This window comes from Brachyistius frenatus, unplaced genomic scaffold, assembly GCF_029030835.1.
Source record: "Brachyistius frenatus isolate BFR_SWC_R1_liver_20210118 unplaced genomic scaffold, ASM2903083v1 Contig_76, whole genome shotgun sequence".
NCBI lineage: Eukaryota > Metazoa > Chordata > Actinopteri > Embiotocidae > Brachyistius > Brachyistius frenatus.
The window spans coordinates 1181366-1201267 of NW_027210675.1; the positions used below are offsets into that span (position 1 = coordinate 1181366).

Sequence of the window (19902 nt, forward strand, 5' to 3'; positions counted from 1 at the left end):
GCAGCATGTCAACACAGAGTGATCGCTGTAACATAACTTGTAACCTAACTCTTGTTAACTTCATGTGTTAGAAATGCAGAATTAAGTATGACATGTTTTTAAGTAAAATACTGATAAATAATGACGAGCTGAAGAATCTACACCACAACTACAGCATTAAAAAAAAAACTGTTTAAACAGTGAAAAAACTGCCCACACACGCGTTTTGTGTTTTAGATCAAACTTATTTAGCCGAGGAGAATATTGATGTTCCTTCACCTGTAAATCACCTACACGGTATTCACTGGGAGAGGAGAGGTTTTTTTTCTGAGGTCAAACTCCTACACTTACAAAAACCAACAACAAAGTGATGTGGAAATTTTGAAACGTTCAAATGGCCTCCCGGTGTTTAACAACAACAGTCGTAAACCTCAGGAGGGCCGTTTAAACTCCAGCTGCTTACATGGACCTCCAGAAGAGGACTGGCTGTACTGGGAAGCTCTGTGGCACCACTCATGAGTGTATGAATATAAAACATGAGATCATAAAAAAAGTCTCAACTTTTTTTTTCTCCAATAAAACATGCCCCTCACTCTTATTTGCATTTATCTAATTCTGGAGTAACACTGCTCTCTGCTGGACACATTAGATATTGCTAATAGCGGACCATTCACGCGTTCATTTAATGCACAAACATTAACACATAACTGTAGCAATGTTTTTCATGTTTGGAAGTTAACTGTAGCTTTTTCCGTAGCTTTGTAATTTCACCCTCAGTATAAGTGTGGTTTGATTTACATTTCAATACCAAGTATTTTTTTTTTTTAGATATAAATGTTATGCACAAACTGCAACATATGGATGTTCACATAAATATGTAGTCCATTAGCAGAATAACTGACTATTAATCTTACACAAAAAAATTACAGAATCAAAGTACAACATTTTTATCAAAACTGCGTGTAGCATGTTCAACAAAAGAGGAAGATTTCTGTTAATAAATACCATCAGAGTTCACAGCCCATGAGCCTGCCTTTGTCCATCTGAACTACTTCTTTTTGCAAATTTCCATAAAAAAACAAGTAAACAACATACAACATTGGAGTCATAACAAGATCAAAGTCTTATGCAAATATCTGTGTGTTTTCTGTCTGTCTCGGCTCTCAAGCGTTCAGTATTTTGACTGTTGTAAGGGACAGGCTGACCAATCTTTTTAAGATAAATAATTATAATTGCCAGAAATCATAAGATACTACAAAAGCACCACAACAATGTCAATGTGAAATCACCTTCAGAGCATTCAAGTATGTCAGCTCGCAATAGCACTCTGCTCTGACAACTGACCGAGTTTTTAGGACATGGCAGGGGAACAAATCGGAGATCAGCATTTATTGATGTATGTTTGGTACAACCAATTACCCAGCAACTTTCCAGCACAGCATTATGAATTGAAGTCCAAGTTTGCAGACAAGTTTCAACCTCCTCTGTTTACGCCGTTTCTGATTTAACGGTGATGAAATACTATTCTGGTTGATGCGTTGCCATTTTCATGCCAGGAATAAGAAAGTGGTCATATTTAAATCAAGCCGTTACATTAGCAAGGGCCAAACATAAAGAACGATAGTCAAACCAATCAAAGAGGTACAAATTTAGTACCACTAAGTAAAAATGGTGCAGTGACAGACTCTGCGTCTGCTAGTGTGCCTCACATACAACAACATAACACCACAAACCTCAACCTGACCCAAGCCTTCGATATCAAAACCCAGTTATCTATATAAATAGGTCTTTTGTATTAAATCTGTGCAAGTAAAAAAAAAAAAATTAATTAAACATTTTCTATAGTAAATGAATAAATCATCACAATACTTACCTATCAATTCTGTGGGATTCTTCTCTATGAAGTGTTCGCAGAACCTGATGAACATCGTGGTGGTCTCTTTTGAAGGGCATTCCCCATGGCTAAAACATACAGAGTGACATTAGTCTTCATTGCATTACCCCAGAAAGAGCTACAACATAGTGAGTGAACAATTGGTTTAGTTTACAACGCTGAATGCACTCATACCCTTTACATGGAAGCTTCAGATATTGTATCCCTTCTTTTTCAATGTCGTTGCGGTCGTAAAAGCGAGTAGTGTTCGTCAAATCCATAAGCAAACCCATTTTCACCTGAGGACAAGACAAAAAGATGTTGTCAGACGCGGGGTTTCCATGTCAGCTCTGTATCTCTGTCGCTGTTGGGATACTTACTTTTAGACTTTTTAAATAATTGGACAGCATACTCGGATGAAACCTATTCTCTTCTGGAACTTGGTCATCATATCTGGGGCCCAACATTGTTTTCATTGGCAGGAATTTACCTGAGAGGGAAAAGACAGGGAATGAAGCAATAGTCCCCTGAGTATTAAACCTATGTAGCCATCATTACAGCATGTACAATTTCATACCAGATCAATTCTAAACATTTAGATTCATCACCTGGCAAATCTGGCATGGTTTAAAAAAAAAAAACCAGCCTTGGCAGTGGTACAAATCATGGAATAAGTATCTGCTGTGGTTGTGTTAAATCAAGCGTGAAATAGCACACCAATTGTATACTGAAGTTGGCAATGAAACTGCGGGCTCAATTCAATGTGTTAGAAGTAACACCTGAATTTCAAAAAAAAAAAAAAAAAAGAAGACCAAGCTCCTCCAGCTGCGCCTTGAAATCAAACATCTGTCTGGACCGTTGCACCGGCAATGACACCAACAAGGACCTGCGACGTAAACATGTTGTTGACGAGGACCTCCGTACAGCTCCGCGCGCACCACGCTACAGCCCCAGTTTGTTTTGACACGTGACGCTTCGACCGCAAAGCTCGCCAGCTGAGCAGCACTTTTCCGTAACAGTTTCCCGGATGTTGGAAAAACACGGCTCACAAATTCAGTTTTTTTTTTTGTTTTGTTTTGTTTTTGTTCGAAATTAAAGTAACGCTGAAAGCGAACATAAAAATAAAAAAAATAATAAAATTAAAAAAAACACGCACGTCTGCGAAAATCTGAGCTTTTCGTCAGTCCGTTAGCCACAGGTGCCGCGTTAGCGAAACAACGCGCGCCGGAATAGTGTTGGACCAGCTTCCGTTTAAAAATATAGCAAATTAAGTTGGCCTCCGCGTAAATAGTACAAAAAAATAAAAACTCATTAAAATATAACGAATTAATAAACTCGTTGGTGTTATCGGTTGACTTCGGCGATTCAGTTCACTCCAAAAAACAATTTAATTTAAGCGCACTTTTAATTTAGACTATACTGCTCGCTTTCATTGATGCTAGCCTTGCTAAAAAAAAATTTTGATTTTTTTTTTTTGGTATGAATGAAAACGAGCCATTATCTCCTTGATATCCTGATATCCTGCTTTTGAGGTTTTGGGGGGGAAATTGGACAGCGGATCTTAACGTTTCAAAGAATACAGGGAGTTTTTTGTTGTGTTTTTTCCCCATCGTGTCGTGCAGCAGATATAAAGAGCCCTTAAGCTGTTAGCAACAGCGCCGACCTGATTTAAGGTGAATCAACTCACCGGCCACAGGTTGTCCTCTTCTGGGACAAGTGCGCCATCGAGGAGGGGCTCCGGTGTGTGACATGTTCAGAAAGAGCTTGGTAATAACTAAAGTCCCTTTGTATCACCAGCGAGCCGGAGGCTTGATGCGCTGCCGCGTCTCTCCCCCTCTCTCTCTCCCCCTCTCTCTCACGCTCCGGACCTCGGGTAGTCGTTCACTCGAGCACCGGGGACTCGAGGCCCTCCCGCTGCTGATTCAGGAGAATCATCCAACAACTTTAAGCCCGGTCAACCTTCTGACGGGCCGGCGGACATTTACCCCCAAACATTGGTTGTCACGACTCGCTTGCGGCTCCGCGACCGGAAGATGCTGCTGTCTTCGTTGTTTGTTTCCCTTAAATCCGAGATTGTTAGCAATTTGCTAGCATAACATCAGTAATCTCTAAATGAGCTAGCTAGCTTCAGCTAAACTAGCTTTACGTTCTTCTTCTTCTTGTTCATAGCTGTAGTTCAAAATCATTTCCTGTGTCGCACTGCCACCTATTGGTACGTACGAGAAAGTGCATACAACTACAAATTCATCTGCAGGCTGTCTTTGTCTTCAAAACATTTAAAAAAGAATATTGATGCATGATTTTTTTATTTTATTTTGTGTGTGTGTGGATTTGGCTTTGATGATTAGTTTTATTTACGTTGACGCCACTCCAGCCTTACTAGTTTTAACATTAGTAAAAGCTAGGGTCGCCCACTGATCGTAAGGTTCAATTCTTGGGTGAACCACAAAGTTGAAGTGGTCAAGACACCCCAGTGTGAATGGGTGAATTGTAAAGCACACTGATACCACTGAGGTAAAAAGGCACTATATAAATGCATACCATTTACTTGTGTAGAGTTCATGTCGTTACATGTGACACAACATCATAAAAGAAAAAACTGCAATGAGTCTACAGCATGTTTACTACTGTGAAAACAAACAGGAAACAACAGGAAATATTATTATAATACATAGCTAATATCATATTTACAGAATACTATAATATAGACTTTACATGTGCATTTTGCATTAATTCAGTCTGCTCCATAATGTGGGCACCAGTTTCACTGCAAAACAAAACTCACTGTTTAGAGTACTAAGTATAGGGAACACTGGGTCCACATATCATCCTGAATTCCTTAGTTCTTTTTAACCAGTTTGCGTAAAATGAGACCAAAACTGTTGCTTGAGGGTTACACAGTTAAAGACAATAAGTGGACAGAATAAAGCAGACATACATTGTTTTGCTATAAGCATTACATTTGTACAAAAAAAAAGGGTCGACAAACACAAAAAGCACTTTTATTTACACTATATATAAGATTTAAATATAATGCCATACCCTGTCATTGAAATCCTTGAGAAATTTAAACCACGTCTGCTATATTTAGAGCTAAATGACTTATCTCGACTCGAGGAATTACCCTCACCTGCTCTGGCCTTGTTCAAACATGTCCAAAGAAACATATATAGTCTCCAGCGCTGTCTTTCCTTGTTGTTTTACCGAAACATAGTTTGACTGTTTACTCATGCTGGAAACAGGAGTTTCCACAGAACTCTGACTTCGATACGGATTGACTGGGCCGTTGTCTGAGGTAAGGAGGGCTGCGGATTCACTAGAAGAAGACGGACTATTTGTTTCTACTGGTTCAACTAGTCTATCATTCTCTATATCTGGAGCCAGAACAATGGCTGAGTCAGAGTTTTCGTCTGCGGCTGGGTCACAAGTCCAGGCCAGTGAAGGGGTGGAAGCTCTGTGAGTTTCCTCGGTGTAAACTCTGTCACAAGAGCCTTCAGACGGATTACTGAAGGGGCACACTTCCTATAAACACACACACACACACACACACACACACACACACACACACACACACACACAGAAAGGGTGAACAAACTCTACTCATTTCACTCATTTCAGAGAAGTTAAACAAAAATGATGCAGATTAAATTATTAGACAGTACATTTCAAATGTGAAAAAAATGTAGGCCCACCTAACTTCATTACATATAATTAGATATGAATGAAAATTTGAGCAGATTAATTAATTTGATGATCTTCTTGATTAATCAACAGGTCTTTTTCTGTAAAGTGATGAAAATAGAGTAATATGTGCACTATAATTCATCAGAGTTATAAGTGACATCTTTAATTGGCTTGTTTTGTCTGAACAGCAGCAACAACAAAAAACGACATTCTGTTTTTTATCATATATGACAGAGTACAATAACAAATCCTCACACCGGAGAGTCCGAATCTGAATGGAGAATCAAGCTTGATATATCAAAACATTTTTGTTGATCAACTAATCGAATAACTGACTAATCATTTCAGCTTTCATTTAGAGACAATAAACATTTAACTATAAGGAAATAAACAATGACTTTTTTGGTGCCAAGTGGGTTGTGGACACGAATCACTGCAATCTATTAACACTTTTTCATGACCCTGACCAACTTAAAGTGAAAACTGTTTAATATTTTCCCTTCTGATCACAAATAACCAATAAATGAATCGTTTCATTCCTTCAGCCACGTTAACATGGATATAGTTCACCTTTTGTTGACTCTGCGGCAGCCACGTCGCCACTGAACTGTGGCTTGGATTTGGCACCGGCTTCGCCAAAAATTTCTTCCACCTCAAAGACAGATTAAAAATAATCATTAGGAAAAATTTTAATAGATTACAACATGCCTTTTATTATTGTTGACATGGACATGTCCTTGGTTCATTGTTTTCACTTTAAATCCATTCACATCACATCATCAGTGACAATAAAAGGTTGAAACTTACTGAATAGCACAGCATAATCCAAGAGATAACACAAGAACTATGGTGATGCTTCCGCAGGCAATCATTGTTGTAATGAGCCTCGGATCTGTTAAAAAGAACATAAACAATGTTGCAGCAGATTGTTGAGCATAAAAAGTGGTTCACTTCCCAGAACTGTATGAAATGCAGCACATTACACATTATTCTCACTGATGAGCATTTATTGTTGTGACTAAGATTGTTATTGGTTATGATCTCAGTTTCAGCACTTTGCAGCTAATATTACAACAGCAACGCAATAATAGTGAATTTTTTGTTAATATACCATTTTTTTACTCTTGGTCTGTTTTCTCTTATTAGGGCCTGAGCACCGATGGTGCGAAAGCCCTATTGTTGTCCAAGAGATTATTATGATTCTCTGTAAACAACTGCATTTTTGGAGGCTTTTTCATATTCAAAAACTCATGAAAGTTGGTTACAGCCGTCTTGCCCAGCGAAAAATTTGGTATTTTAGTGGAATCGCGAGTGGGCGTGGCCAAATGGCTCGCTAGCGCCCCCTAAACAGATGTCCCGGCCACTCCATTTACCTACATGCACGAAATTCGGTGGACATGTGTATCACACTTAGACGTACAAAAAAGTTACATTGCACCATTACGTCAACTCAACAGGAAGTCCGCCATTTTGAATTTAATTGCCATTTTTGGCGATTCGCACATGTACTTTAACAAACTCCTCCTTCAGATTTTGTCACACCGACTTGAAATTGAGTCTGTGCCCTCTTAACATGTTTGGAATTAAAAGTTGGTGTGGTGGCCAAAAAATGACCCAAAAGTCATGCATGCATGCATGTTGTTCAAAAAATGACCAGCATTTTCAAAGTCAAAAAAAAATTATGATATTTTTTTTTAAGTCATGACAAAGGGGGGGATTGAACCCCAAAACTTCTGGCTGAGCGGGAGCAGTGCTAACCACTGCTCCAACAATCTTCCCAGGAATTAGATAGCATTGTGACAAACTGCAACCTAAAACTCCATCATCCACAAATATTCATTCAAATGCGACCAAAATTGCCATAGACATTCTTTGGATAGTAGATATACATGTTTTCAAGGGGGTCTGCAGTGATATTAAATATATTCCTGTAATGTGTAGTATATGCATAACTTTTTCAATTTCTCCAAACGTTTCAACTTCCAAAGGTCAACAACAATACAAAACTAAAAAAAAAAATACAAGTCCAAAAGTCACTTTTCTTTTTCATATTTCGGACATGATAGAGTATGACACAGTGGGTTTAGAGCAGTGAGAAGTAACTTGAGGCATGCATGTCAGTTCAGAAAAAGGTCATACTCCAAAAAGTCATGAAAAGTCATCCAAAATATCCAAAGAAAAGTCATAGCATGTCGTCCAAAAAGTGACCCAAAATTCATTTTAGTATAGAGTATATTGTACAGAGTATATAGTATAGAGTATAGATTATAGACCGTATAGTATATAGTATATAGTATATAGTATATAGTATATAGTATATAGTATATAGTATATTGTATATTGTATATTGTATATCGTATACAGTATATAGTATAGCCAGGGCGATGCGGCTAAGTTTGATGTTTCGCCGTGACACAGGAAGTTGATGTTTAAGGTCAAACGATGCTCCAAACCTCATGAAACTTGCATCAGGCACCAACTTTCATGAGTTTTTGAAGATGTTAAAGCTGCTAAAAAAAAAAAAAAGCCTTTTTTTTTTGTTGTTGTTGTTTTTTTTTTTTAAAGAAGAATATGGAACAACATCGAGAAAAAAAATAAAACTGTAAGCGGGAATATCCCGACCCTCGCGTGCTGCACGTCGGGGAGCCAGCGGCCCCGACCCGCTGGATCCCCAATGTGAAGCTGCGAGGGCCCGTATATCATTGCTTGCAGTTTTAATTCAGATATATTTTGTTTACATCACACTGATGGACAAGAACAAACCAATCCTTATTAAACTTTTATTTTAATGAGGTTTCACCTTTTCACATCTTCTGGTAATTCATGATTCCCCTTTATTTTCCCAGATCTCAAATCAGTAAATCTCAGTTTGCAGCTGTTGACATGGACTCCAAGATACTTCTTAGTCTGCTAAGAAAATTTTTTAAAAAACGGTCCCTTTTTAATGGCCTTTGCTGGAAAGCACACAGATCTTGGATCAAGACCACAAATACTCTCTCCCCAAAGGAAAACAAATAAAATGGCTGCAAACGTGAAGCAACTGCTGCTTATCAAGCTTGAAGTGCCAAAGAATGCATACCACACATGATGATGAAGCTGAGGCATCTGTTTGAGTTATGGCCATTCACCAAATGCCAAAATTAAGGTTTTATCCTTTTGATTCCATCAATAAATATCAGTGTTGTATTTGGAGTGTGAAGCGAAGGTAAACACTGCGCAGTGCCAAACTGCTCCGAGGCTCATCATGAATTCATACAACAATCACTCCTGGGGGTCAACTCATTGACACACGCCCCCAGGCCGTAATTGTTGGTCTGTGAGTTTCCTTCACCCCACTTGATCCCTCTTGTTTCAGAGACACGGGCAGCTTTAGTCATTTTGAAGAACCGTTAGCAAATGATCACGTAATGGCACCAAGCAACAACCAACCGTGACGTCACCCATTGGTTTTGATAACTGCCGTTCTGAAGCCTCGAGTTCAGTATATTGGCCGTCGCCATCTTGTTATTTTGGTGCCGGAAGTGACCATATTTGGACAAGATGGGGAGGAGCAAGCAGTGGATCTGATTCAAGTTGATTGGTACCTGAGGACACAACGCCCCGCCCACCGATAGCAGAAACCTGACTGCACCACAAGCCTGTAAATCAAACAGACACGCCACCAAAAATGCTGCTTTTTGAGGCCTAATATCTAATTAATGATGGAATTATTTTCCAGTGGACCACCAGCAAACTAATAAGAAGAAGTGACTTTGGCAAATAACACCATAATGACTTGTGGAAAGAATTGATTGACTTTGTATTTCATGAGAGAAGTTGAATGAGAGTCTATCGAGCCAGAGCCTTTTTGTAGCCATCCCTAGTGGCACTCGGTGGTATTGCATTTTAAGGCACATCCGCCTTGGCCTCATCTTTCAGACCCGGAAGCTATATCCCCTTTTACAGTGTATTGGGACAGGGGCCAAAAGCAATGTCTGCACTTCTTTAATTTATTGTTTCAAAAGTTCTGAGATCAAAACCATCCTCTTGAACACATTCAGGATCTCAACATTTCAACTTTTGCACTACGCTGGTGCCACAGTAGAGGATACAAGTGTTTGGCTGCCCCCTTCTAAGCCTAGAGAGTCCTCAGAGGGTGACGACTGTGTGAAATTGAATGGTCACGGTTGTACCTCTGGTTCTACGAGCACAGAACTTCTAATCTTGTCAAACTGTTGCTAGTCAGAAGGACAAGTATGCAAATTTCTGGTATTGAATCCTGACAGAGGGCTGCACTTGTTCTATAGGATCAGGGCTAAACATTGTGTCAAATGTGTGTCTCTTAACAGTCCTCAACCACTATACTCACCAAATCGTTTGGTTGTAAATAACCTTTCACTGCTTTTGATAGTTTCAGTAAACCCCGTGCCCTCGACATAGACGTGGTATTGGGTGACTGGATGCAGATTTTCCAAAATGACGTCATGCTTGTTGCTGTCTACAGGAACAACTAGAAAAAAAAAATCCATCACAGAAATATCATGAACATAGGGTGAAATGGAAACGTGCAAGCTTCACACAAGTGAAGTCGTAGCAGCCTGTTGCAGCAGCTCCCCCTCGGGATGCTGCTGTAGCAAAAGAATTTCCCCTCGGGGATTAATAGAGTACAATAAAAAAAAATTAAAAAAAAAAAAAAAAAAGTCTGGTGGACTTACTGTTCCGTGGTTCTTTCCCTGTCCAGTAGAAGACGGTGTAGTTGATAGCGTTACCATTGCATGCATCCGCTGACTTTGTCTCCCAGATCACGTTGGCACTCTTGTCGTAAGCTTTAACATCAATGATGGCAACATTGAATGCATCTGTAGGGACCAAATTTTTTTTTTTTAATTCAGATTGATATAACATGAGAAAAATACTGTTTAATTTAAGGATCTGAATGTTGTACCTCCAAAACTGGAGCAGATCTGAAGGGCTTGTGTGCCTTGACCTGTCCTGTCATCGAAGAGGGGAGTTACTGTGATACTGTACAGCTTCTTATCCAGGAGGTCTGCAAGAAAGGGAAGACTGGTCTGAAAATATATGACAGCGAAGTGATTGTTGCAACATAGGAAAAAAGAAAAACTAAATTTTCTGCATAAATTTGAATTAAAAAAAAAATCGATTTGTGCAGTACTTGAGTTAATATACTCATTTTACCTCTGTTCTTTTGTTTAATTGCAGCGAATTAAGCAGGAAAGCAACAGAGCAGACTGCAGCATATCATGACTCACAGTTCTCAGAAACATTTTTAAAATGATAAGCTCTTTCTGGCAGATGCATTACAGAGCCGCCAGTTCCACCAGTGGGTCCATTACTTACCACACCCAGACAATGAAACACAAGATGCAAACAGATCTGATTGTAAAACAAGTTAAGTCATAACCCATAGCTCTGCATGGATTCGAAAATGACTCAGATTTCCCCCACAATGCAAAACTTACTCAGAATCCATCTTACTATCTGTCAACCATGTGCCATTTCATTCCCGCTCTGTAACCCACCAAACAGTGTTGCATTAGTGTGTTTGCTCTCCTTCCAATAGTATTGATTTCCATCGTGGCTCCAGTCAATCATGTAACCACTGACAGGCTGAACAGGAGCCTTCCAGCTGACCAGAATAACACCTTTGTGGGCTGACGTCTGAATATCTGTAACCTGAGGGAGGCCTGCGGATGAGATCAAGTGAAAAGCTCAATACCAGATCACTAACATGCATCAGGGCAAAGCATTGTTCCATTTGAATGACACATAAATTATGGTTACCCATTAAAAATGCAAAATCAATAGCATTAAAACTCACTCTCTCCAACGGCTGGAACATAAACAGAGTCCTCTTTAAGCAGGACTTCATTGTGGAAGAGTGTCAGATTTATTCTGTGTGCATCTTGGTTCACTTCAACGTTATAAGTTGAATTGCCATATGGAATATTAGTAGAATTCACTCCAGTCATTTGCTCTTTGTAGGGAGCCTGTGTGATAGTGTAGGTAAGCGTGTCCTCACATGTTGAAGGAATACCCTGTGTGGATAGATTGAAGAGATAAAGAAGCAATGTGAGTAGCAAGTGTCTTGGGAAATAAACAGATACAAAGTTAAATTATTAGTTTAGAAATAAAGAAATGAAAAAATATGCTGTAGTAAGGCAGCAAAGAGATGCTTCCTTACCTTCCACATGGCATAAACTTTTCTAACTCCACTTTTTTCCAGTTCAGCCACCTTCCTCCACAGACGCAGCTTGACATGACTCCCTGTAAAAGGTTAAAATGTGTTTATTTTGGTGTTTTTTCCTGCATCAAATTATCAAAGATGTCATCCTTAACTTCATAGTTCTGATGGTTAATGGTCCTAAATGGTTTTAAATGGAGATGTCATGGCTTTATTTATGCAGTAAAGAACTAATGTTTATTCTCAGTAACAATTAAGCGGTCAATGTGATTCCTTGGAATGATTGTAAAATTTAGAGTAGGTACAGATTATTCTTACTGTTGAGTTTGGTCAGAACTGTCTCCTCTTTGCTCCAGTCGCTCGGGGGAGCCTTGTCTAAAGCACAGCGGACAGCAAATGTATAGTTGATGCAGGATTCTACTTCTTCAATGGGGATGGAGTTATTGAACACCCACTACAGGAAAAACAAAGATTTCCATTACAAATATTCATTTAAATTATAGTGTATTTCCAGAACCACAAGGCTAGAAAATGGCCCATGACCGTCAAATCAGTGCTGTCATGGAAAATGTCATGCTTTGCCGAGATTTCACAACTTAAGTTTTGTTGGTGTAGGATTCTTTACCTATGAAAAGGTGTGTCACCTTTGAGCCTGTCTAGTCTTCAGCGTTATTGGCAAAAACATTGTTTTTTTCAGCTTTTCATTTTAAGTAAGAAATATAAAGACACGAATGTTGACGCGCTGCCAGTAGCAGTTAGGTTTCAGCTTAACACTTTGTTGTCACCCTCACAGTTCAGCAGCAGCTCCAGTTCACGTTATGAATCACTCAGAAACAGCGATGTCATGGGAGGGGGGAACGAAAACTGGGACAATTCTCACCACAGGAATGGTAAATAAATGATAATTATAAACCCATTTTTCCTCAAACTAAGGTAGGTATGGAGATTTAAATACACACTAATCATTCAACTCAAATACTTTTCCTCACAATGAAATGTGAATTGTCTGCAAAAAACTCAAACCAGAGATATTTGGCAGGGGTCTTCACTCTCCCGAGTACCGTTCTAGTATGACATACGTTCCTTTTTCTGTGATCCATTTGAGGCTATTGTGCTGAGCATTCATCAGCTATGAACAATCACTTCATAATAGTTTAGAAATCCTTGTAAAGCAAAAATGAATTCCCATCTAGCTGAGACAAAGAAGAAAAAAAAGTTTCCTCACTTCAGTAGTTTTTTCAGTGGCGGATGAATTCTGGAACAGAAAAGGTAAACAGAAAAGGCCATGAGCCATGAGTGGTATTTACATTTTCATTGGGAACAACAAAGATGAACAAACAGTTTTAACATTTATTTGAGCGATGCCTGAGCACATCCATTCAGAGCTTCTGACATGGTTGTAAACTTATACATCTACATCAAACTACAGCAATGTATGAAGGATTTTTTTTTTTTTACACATTTTTTGAAGTTCAAGATTTTACACTTTGGAACATTTACACTTTCGGGCAATTTAGAGTGGCCAATGAATTGAATGAATGAATTGAATGAATGAATGAATGAATTTGTGGGAACTGGAAGACCTGAAGAAAACAGCCAGAATCGGGGAGAAAATGTCAAATTATTGCAATATTAATGTCTCTGGTAAAAAGTGTCTGTTGACTTGCTTTGAGTGAGGCAGGTAAAGTCCGCTCAGTTGTCTCCGTTGTTTGTGGATTTCTTTTTTTCAACCTCTCTGGTTTCCTTAAACCAGTGATGCAGTGGTGGGATTTTTTTTTTCCAGGCTGAAGGCTTTTTTTTGTTTTTTATTTCTGGGAGGGTTTGCTCAGACACCTCAGCCACAATGCAGGGGAAGGTTATAAAAAAAATATATCAAAGCCTCCAGCTCGCAATTTTCACCATCTAAAACGTTATTGAGGAATTGCAGTGAGGTGAACTGTGGAAGAGCTCGAAGAGACTTCCAGAAAAAATTCCACATATGGACCATAGGGAGGACAGTTGTTGCACATCATAGACAAGTTGACTACTGGTCTTGGCAGATGTCGGTGCCCTGCGATTGACCTTGTAGTCTGATTTGCTGTCACCATCATTGAAATTTAGTTTTTTAGTTGGTTTTCCAGTTTATACTTCTGTGGCCAACGTCTGTCTTCGGGTTATCAAAGAGGGACATACCTGGCTGTATCTGACTTGACAGTAACCCTTCATTGAGGGAAGTGATCGTATCCACGCAACCAACACATGCTCATGGGACGCAGTTACTGTTATCTTTGGGCGGATAATTTTCACTGTGGGAACATAATCATGGCAGCAGCATTATTTCACAAACAAGTCATTAGGAAATATAGTTATAAATTTTTTGATTTATATCACTTACATATGTGGTATGGACTAAATTCCAGAGGGTCGGACACAACCTCCATAGTATCAGTTGTAGCTGTCACAGTAACAGTGTAATTTTTCTCCATAAGTATCATAGCAGATCGATCGATATCTTTGAAATGGCATGTTTTTACTTCTGAGTTGCAGAAGTTCCTCGAGGAATTGGATTCAGAACTGAAAGCAAAACATGTTTTCAATAAATACATAAATAATAGTATGACAAAGAAATATTTCTGTATTGATTCTTTTTTTTTTTTTTAAGTAGAAAACACAAAGCCTACCATTTTACAGTGTATTTTACTTTCAATGAAGGATTAATCTGATGCTCCCATTTGCATGTGAGGTGCTCTGGTGCACCACTGAACTCTTGGTTGTCAAAACCCAAGGTGCATGATATGTTTGTGGGTTTTGCTGTGAAAACAAAAGCAAGTAATACTAATTTGATACATCACCTAAAAAATTATTATTCAACAAAATATACTTAAGTTCACTTAGGTAACTGATGCCTAGAGAGGCTATTTCACGCTTTGCTGTGATACTGGGTTGGATAGTCATATTGAATATGCTCTTACTCCAACGCTGCACTATGTGGAATTGATAAGAGTTATTTATAAAAACATATTTTAGTTTGTTTACTTGTTTTTTTAAAAGAGAGAAAACTGAAACCAAGGCTGCACTAAGTGGAGATGTGCTTTAAAAAACTGCTTTCATTCAGTTTACTTTGTAATTTTGTAAAAAAATAAATAAAAAGAATATAACAACGGCTAGAATAGAACATGCATTTCTTGATGCATTACAGACCTATTAAACTGTCAAACATATACAGTATATGGGAATGACTTTTGTCATTTAAATTTTATTGAAGTTGACACTGTTGTATTGTCTGTGAAAATAAAGTATTGAATTGGGACTCAGTATCAGCAGATAGACCAATTCAATATTAAATGAAGTAGATCGGGGGCAAAAACAACTCGATCAGGACATCCCTACGAGTAACCAATGTCATTGATTGCATTTTACTGGCAACATTAACAGCCACATTAATCGTCTTACAGTACGTTCTGATGATGGTGCCTCCAACGACTTGTTGATTTTTTGCACTGTAACACTGCAGTATCGCACTGTTGTGAGTGAAGTTGCGAAGTGACAGCACTGTGTGTGTGGAGTTGATCTTGTTTGACAGGTTTTCATCGATGGGTATGTTGTTCAGTGTCCAGAAGATGTTTCCCTTTACACACTGGCACACTATCTCTGCTGTGGATCCCATTTCAATGTACGGATCGCTAGGGAAAACGATGCAGCGGTTGTCATGCTGGCCTGCAGGAAATTATAAGATTATTAATCAAACGCAGCAAATACTGTGCACAACTGGAGCCATCAAGCAATTGTCTCATTTATCGTTTTTACACTTTGTTTTTTATTGGTTGTGAATATTTTGCCCTTTTACAGGGAGGTTATGTACTGGTCATGTACTATAACCTTCCTCAAGTCCAAATCCTCCCCCATTGCTGGGTTTGGACACTGTGATAAAAAAAAAACAACAACAACAACAAAAACAGTTAAAATGGGAAGGAAATATTATTTGAGGTGGGAACAGATTTTGACACAAGACAGTTTTATTAATTTGAGCTGTACAGTCGTTGATTTTGTTACCTCGGGAGAGAGACGGGCCAGTTGTTTTCCCATCTTTCTAGTCTAAGATAAACTCATTTTCTATTGGCTGAAGCTTCATATTTATTGAACAGACATAAAAGTGTCAATATTTGTATCTAACTGTTGGTAAACTACTCCTCTATGCTACATATTCATTAAAAAAGTAACAGTAAAAGTGCGTAGACTCCACTCTACTTTCTGAAAGAAATAACTATTTCAAAAGTATACACATGAAATATTACAATTTTGTTCACAATTCATCTCTTCATGGGAAAAAAAAAAAGAAAAAAATTGAGGTAAGGTAGCTGACATTAAGCAGAAGGTTGAACATTTTGAATACAAATATAATAAAATTTGATGTCAAGAATTTAGGCAAGGGCCCAAATATTGCAATCCCACAAGGAGAAACCTGCAATTATTTATCTGTCAAGAGGATGATGAACTGTAACAGTGATCTCAACAGACTAAAATAAATCTTTATAATATAAACACGGTTATGAAACACAAGGCCTCCTTCGGTGGCTTGTTCTTAAATTTGAATAACAAAGCACTCAACACCACAGCATTGTCCAGCGTGCATTCTCATGTTCATTTTCTGAACTAGAAATAGTCATTAAGCCACTACTCACTCAATCCATAATGCTTTGAAGACATGAAGAGATTTATTTTAACTGTATTAAAATGTAAAATGCGGCATTTTCTATTACACAAACAACACGGTGTGCCCCACACACCAGTCCTAAACACTCGATTAAAATCGCCGTCCAAAACTGACCTTTACGGTCCATGTTGAATACAGTTTAATGTTTCTATTAACGGTCTCTGGCATACTAATCATTATTTCAGCTTTCAAATGCAGTCGCTTTCACATCAGACTCTTTTTTGTTTGTTTCTTTTTTTCTTGATATTGGAGAAGGAGTATCTGGTTGCCTCTGAACCTCAGAGTCCAAGCTCTTGTCCCTGCTTTTGTAAATTATTACAGAACGCCTCAGGGGGGATTTACAGAGAACTGTCAGTGATATACTGCTCTTATCTTCCTCTCATGCTCTCAAGTTCAGCTGAGGAGAAACAGCAACGGGGGTCGCAAATGAGGTGCATATTCGTGCGTTTCTATTGCAGCAACAGGAAGTTCTCAGTTTGCATTAAGAGTACATTAGCACTGCAAATACAGTTTATTACAGCTGCAACAGCACAAAGAGCTCATTAGACAACTATGAGGCATCTGAACAGGAGTAAGAGCCACACTTACACTACACAGGGGACACAGTGGGCCCAGTTTGTGCCTGTCGTATATAAGAATTACAATCGAGTCACAAAGCGTAGCATCCATTTGTCTGGAATATAAATACCAAGAGATCAGAAAATCAAAAGGTCATTCAAAAACCCTTAATTTTTAGATATGTTTCTTAAACTGTATTTCCAACATGACCTTTAACTATGCACTCTTTGTACAACACAAGAAAAGTAGTATTATTTTACTGTGTTTAAAAATTATTGTAGAAAGCAACACAATTCTATTCAAGTTTATACGTTTGGTTTTCATTCATGTGGTTGGAGAAATATCCGCAAGTTTTGTAAAAACAACCTTTTGGGTTTTTTAAATGTCTCATGTTTACTTTTAGGAAATGGGACCCTTTGGCTCTGTGACTCGAGTGTAACAATGACACATGAGAAGCAGAGATTGTGGATGGACATGAAAAACTACTGAAAGCATAACTATAAGCGTTTTAGAAATGGTTGTCCCATCATCGTCCCCCGCCCGACCACATTTGCTGAGCCTATCGTTTCACAACAACATAACGAAAGAAAAGCTTCGACTGACTTTAGGCAATGTAAACACCCATCAGCCCACTCTAAATGACTCAGAAGTGAGTATATGAGTATATCTACAACATCAGCAGCAGAGTTCAAGCTAGCCTGGCTCCACCACCAAGTGCTCACAGCTTCCATTTTATTTGTTGTGATTGTAGTCCAGAAACCCTGTTTGCATTAAGGATTGCTCAGCAACTTTGAAGGGCGGACCAATCAGCGACCAGTGGAGGTGACAACGTGCAATGACGCAGAAGTCAAGTGTTTTTTTTTCTAAATGGAGTTGCAGCGGTGATGGACTTTTGTCCAAGTTGAGCGCATATTCTGGTCAATAGCAACTGGTTAAGGTCTGCTTGAATACTTTTAAAAATTAACCCTAAATCTGCACCAAGCAATGACTGGATACGATTCCCCATAAAATCCCATATATTAACGCAGGCAATTTGTTTCTGGTGACACCAGGCTGAGTGCAGGCATCTAGACTTGGCACTTTTGACAAAACTTTTGCCAAGTATAGGCAAGGCCAGAGTTTTGAGTTAAATATATTTTTTGATCATAGAACTAGTTACAAAACATAACTACAGATGCATAAAATTTGATTTTTTTTTTTTATTCCCCCCCCCCATATTTTAGATTTAGATTTAGATTTAGACTTTATTAATCCCACAGTGGGGAAATTTAGTCTTTCCAGCTCTTTTAGCTGATTGTCGATATGCACGTATTTTCTTCCAACTCAATTGCAGAGAACATTAAGTCTGTCCTGCTGTGGAATCATTAAAGGCTGTTAATATAATAATAATAATAATAATAATAATAATAATAATAATAATAATAATAATCTTTATTTGTATAGCACCTTTCATACAAGAAATGCAGCTCACAGTGCTTCACAGCAAAATAATTACATATAGTGTTTCACATAAAAACAGATATAAAGGAACAACTAAAAATATAGAAAATAAATTAGATAAAACAGGTAAAACGCATAAGCACAGTAGTTCAAGTGCATTGCAGGTGTAAGAGAGATTCAAGAGCATCTAGTTAAAGGCTGATGTAAAGAGATATGTTTTGAGCTTTCTTTTGAACGTATGAACTGAGCTAGATTCTCTGATATCTACAGGTAGTTTGTTCCACAGCAAGAATAATATGTTGACTCTTATCATGACGGACCAATGGCAGATGCAAACATAAAATACAATACTTTTCATACACATTCATTGGCAAAATAAGAAAACTGCCTCAATTTAGATTATGTAGAACATGATATATTTATTTTCTTTAAAATAAAACTGTATAGTCCTTTAGTCTGTCAATAAAGCTTTCTCCTAATCAGCATCAGTGATTTGGTGATTTCCATTTTTTTTCAGAGAGGGATCCTCAGACAAGTCACTGGACTCTTTTTGTTAAAGTACAATGATATATTAGTTTATTTTTGTGTCTAGTAGTGTTATGGACACCTACAACAATGAATGTTATCAGTGACACCTGCTTTGAGAAGAAGAAATGTTAATCTCATAAAAGCATTTAAATATCTTTTTATTTATATTCTTGAATACAAATTACGCCCTGGAAAGAATAAAACAGTGAAGATGTTGATGCATTTAATGAGCTTCAAGACCCCTCTGTATTTAAAAATAATATGAAAGCAAAATACAATTATTTGTAGCCTACATAAATTTGAAGTATTTTTAAATAAAGTACCTATAAAAGCCAGAGTGGACCTTCTGTAATGAAACCAAAACCAGAGTATGACATGGAGCTACTTTAACGTCTCACTTGTTCAGTTACAAAACACATAAAAGAGAGGGGGAAAAAAGTGACTTACCTTTACAAATGGATGGGATTACAATGAGGACAAAAAGGACAGTATACATCCTTTCACTTTATAACCACACCTCAGAGGAATCGCCTTTTAAAATACATTTAGAGATTTGAGTAGTCCAGCTGCACCACACGGTACAGCAGTCGCACTTACTGAGTCTATTATATCACACTGCCTCGCACTCACTGCATATCCTCGCCTGACATCAAGTAAGAGGAACTGAGGCAAGACCTGAAATAAACGGGAGGTATTACTCAACTGGAAACACAGAGGAAGTGAAGAAACTCATCGGCAGAATCCAAACTTGAACTTTTGTATTTACTCCCGTAGCGACGTAAAAGGACAGATTTGATGATGCAAAAAAGCTTCCCGCTCCAAAACTATGGCGAAGATGTGAAAGACAATCCTGATTGGTTTGCAAACAAAGATCACAAATTAAAAACTATCATGACAATCCTAGTCTACAGTCAAAGCTGTAATAATAAAGTGGTCCTGCCTATTATAACTATGACTTTTATGTAT

General features: G+C 38.1%; 2 protein-coding genes across 3 annotated transcripts in view; both read right to left on the reverse strand.

Moving 5' to 3' along the window:
- rngtt (RNA guanylyltransferase and 5'-phosphatase) overlaps window positions 1-4004 on the reverse strand; it is a 78765-nt gene extending 74761 nt beyond the window's left edge. Inside the window, exons 1-4 of the mRNA XM_069708539.1 lie at window positions 3540-4004; window positions 2233-2342; window positions 2048-2151; window positions 1853-1941 (exon numbers count right to left, since the gene is read on the reverse strand). Of these exons, the coding sequence (XP_069564640.1) occupies window positions 1853-1941; window positions 2048-2151; window positions 2233-2342; window positions 3540-3603 (367 nt within the window). The 5' untranslated portion in view covers window positions 3604-4004. The remainder of the gene's footprint in view (window positions 1-1852; window positions 1942-2047; window positions 2152-2232; window positions 2343-3539) is intronic.
- A 453-nt stretch (window positions 4005-4457) lies between these two features.
- LOC138626697 (interleukin-6 receptor subunit beta-like) lies at window positions 4458-19700 on the reverse strand. Of its 2 annotated transcripts, none has more exons than XM_069708541.1 (16): window positions 19534-19700; window positions 15150-15413; window positions 14378-14507; window positions 14092-14270; window positions 13890-14002; window positions 12943-12972; window positions 12036-12171; window positions 11718-11800; window positions 11355-11571; window positions 11056-11220; window positions 10461-10562; window positions 10231-10374; window positions 9885-10025; window positions 6344-6428; window positions 6107-6188; window positions 4458-5374 (listed from the first exon to the last, which is right to left on the reverse strand). In XM_069708541.1, exons 2-16 carry the CDS (start codon window positions 15361-15363, stop codon window positions 4979-4981), a joined length of 2217 nt encoding a protein of 738 aa, XP_069564642.1. In that variant the 5' UTR covers window positions 15364-15413; window positions 19534-19700; the 3' UTR covers window positions 4458-4978. The 2 variants fall into 2 exon arrangements, with proteins under 2 accessions (XP_069564642.1, XP_069564641.1); XM_069708540.1 differs by having other exon boundaries at window positions 19384-19700.
- Between the last annotated feature and the right edge of the window lie 202 nt (window positions 19701-19902).

Excerpts from the sequence above, each read along its gene's own strand:
- LOC138626697 (XM_069708540.1), bottom strand. The coding sequence starts at position 19,432 with ATGTATACTGTCCTTTTTGTCCTCATTGTAATCCCATCCATTTGTAAA. Across the intron at positions 11,801-12,035 it reads AGTTCTGACCAAACTCAACA|GGAGTCATGTCAAGCTGCGT; the intron begins GTAAGAATAATC and ends AACCTTTTACAG. Across the intron at positions 6,189-6,343 it reads GGATTATGCTGTGCTATTCA|GTGGAAGAAATTTTTGGCGA; the intron begins GTAAGTTTCAAC and ends TCTGTCTTTGAG.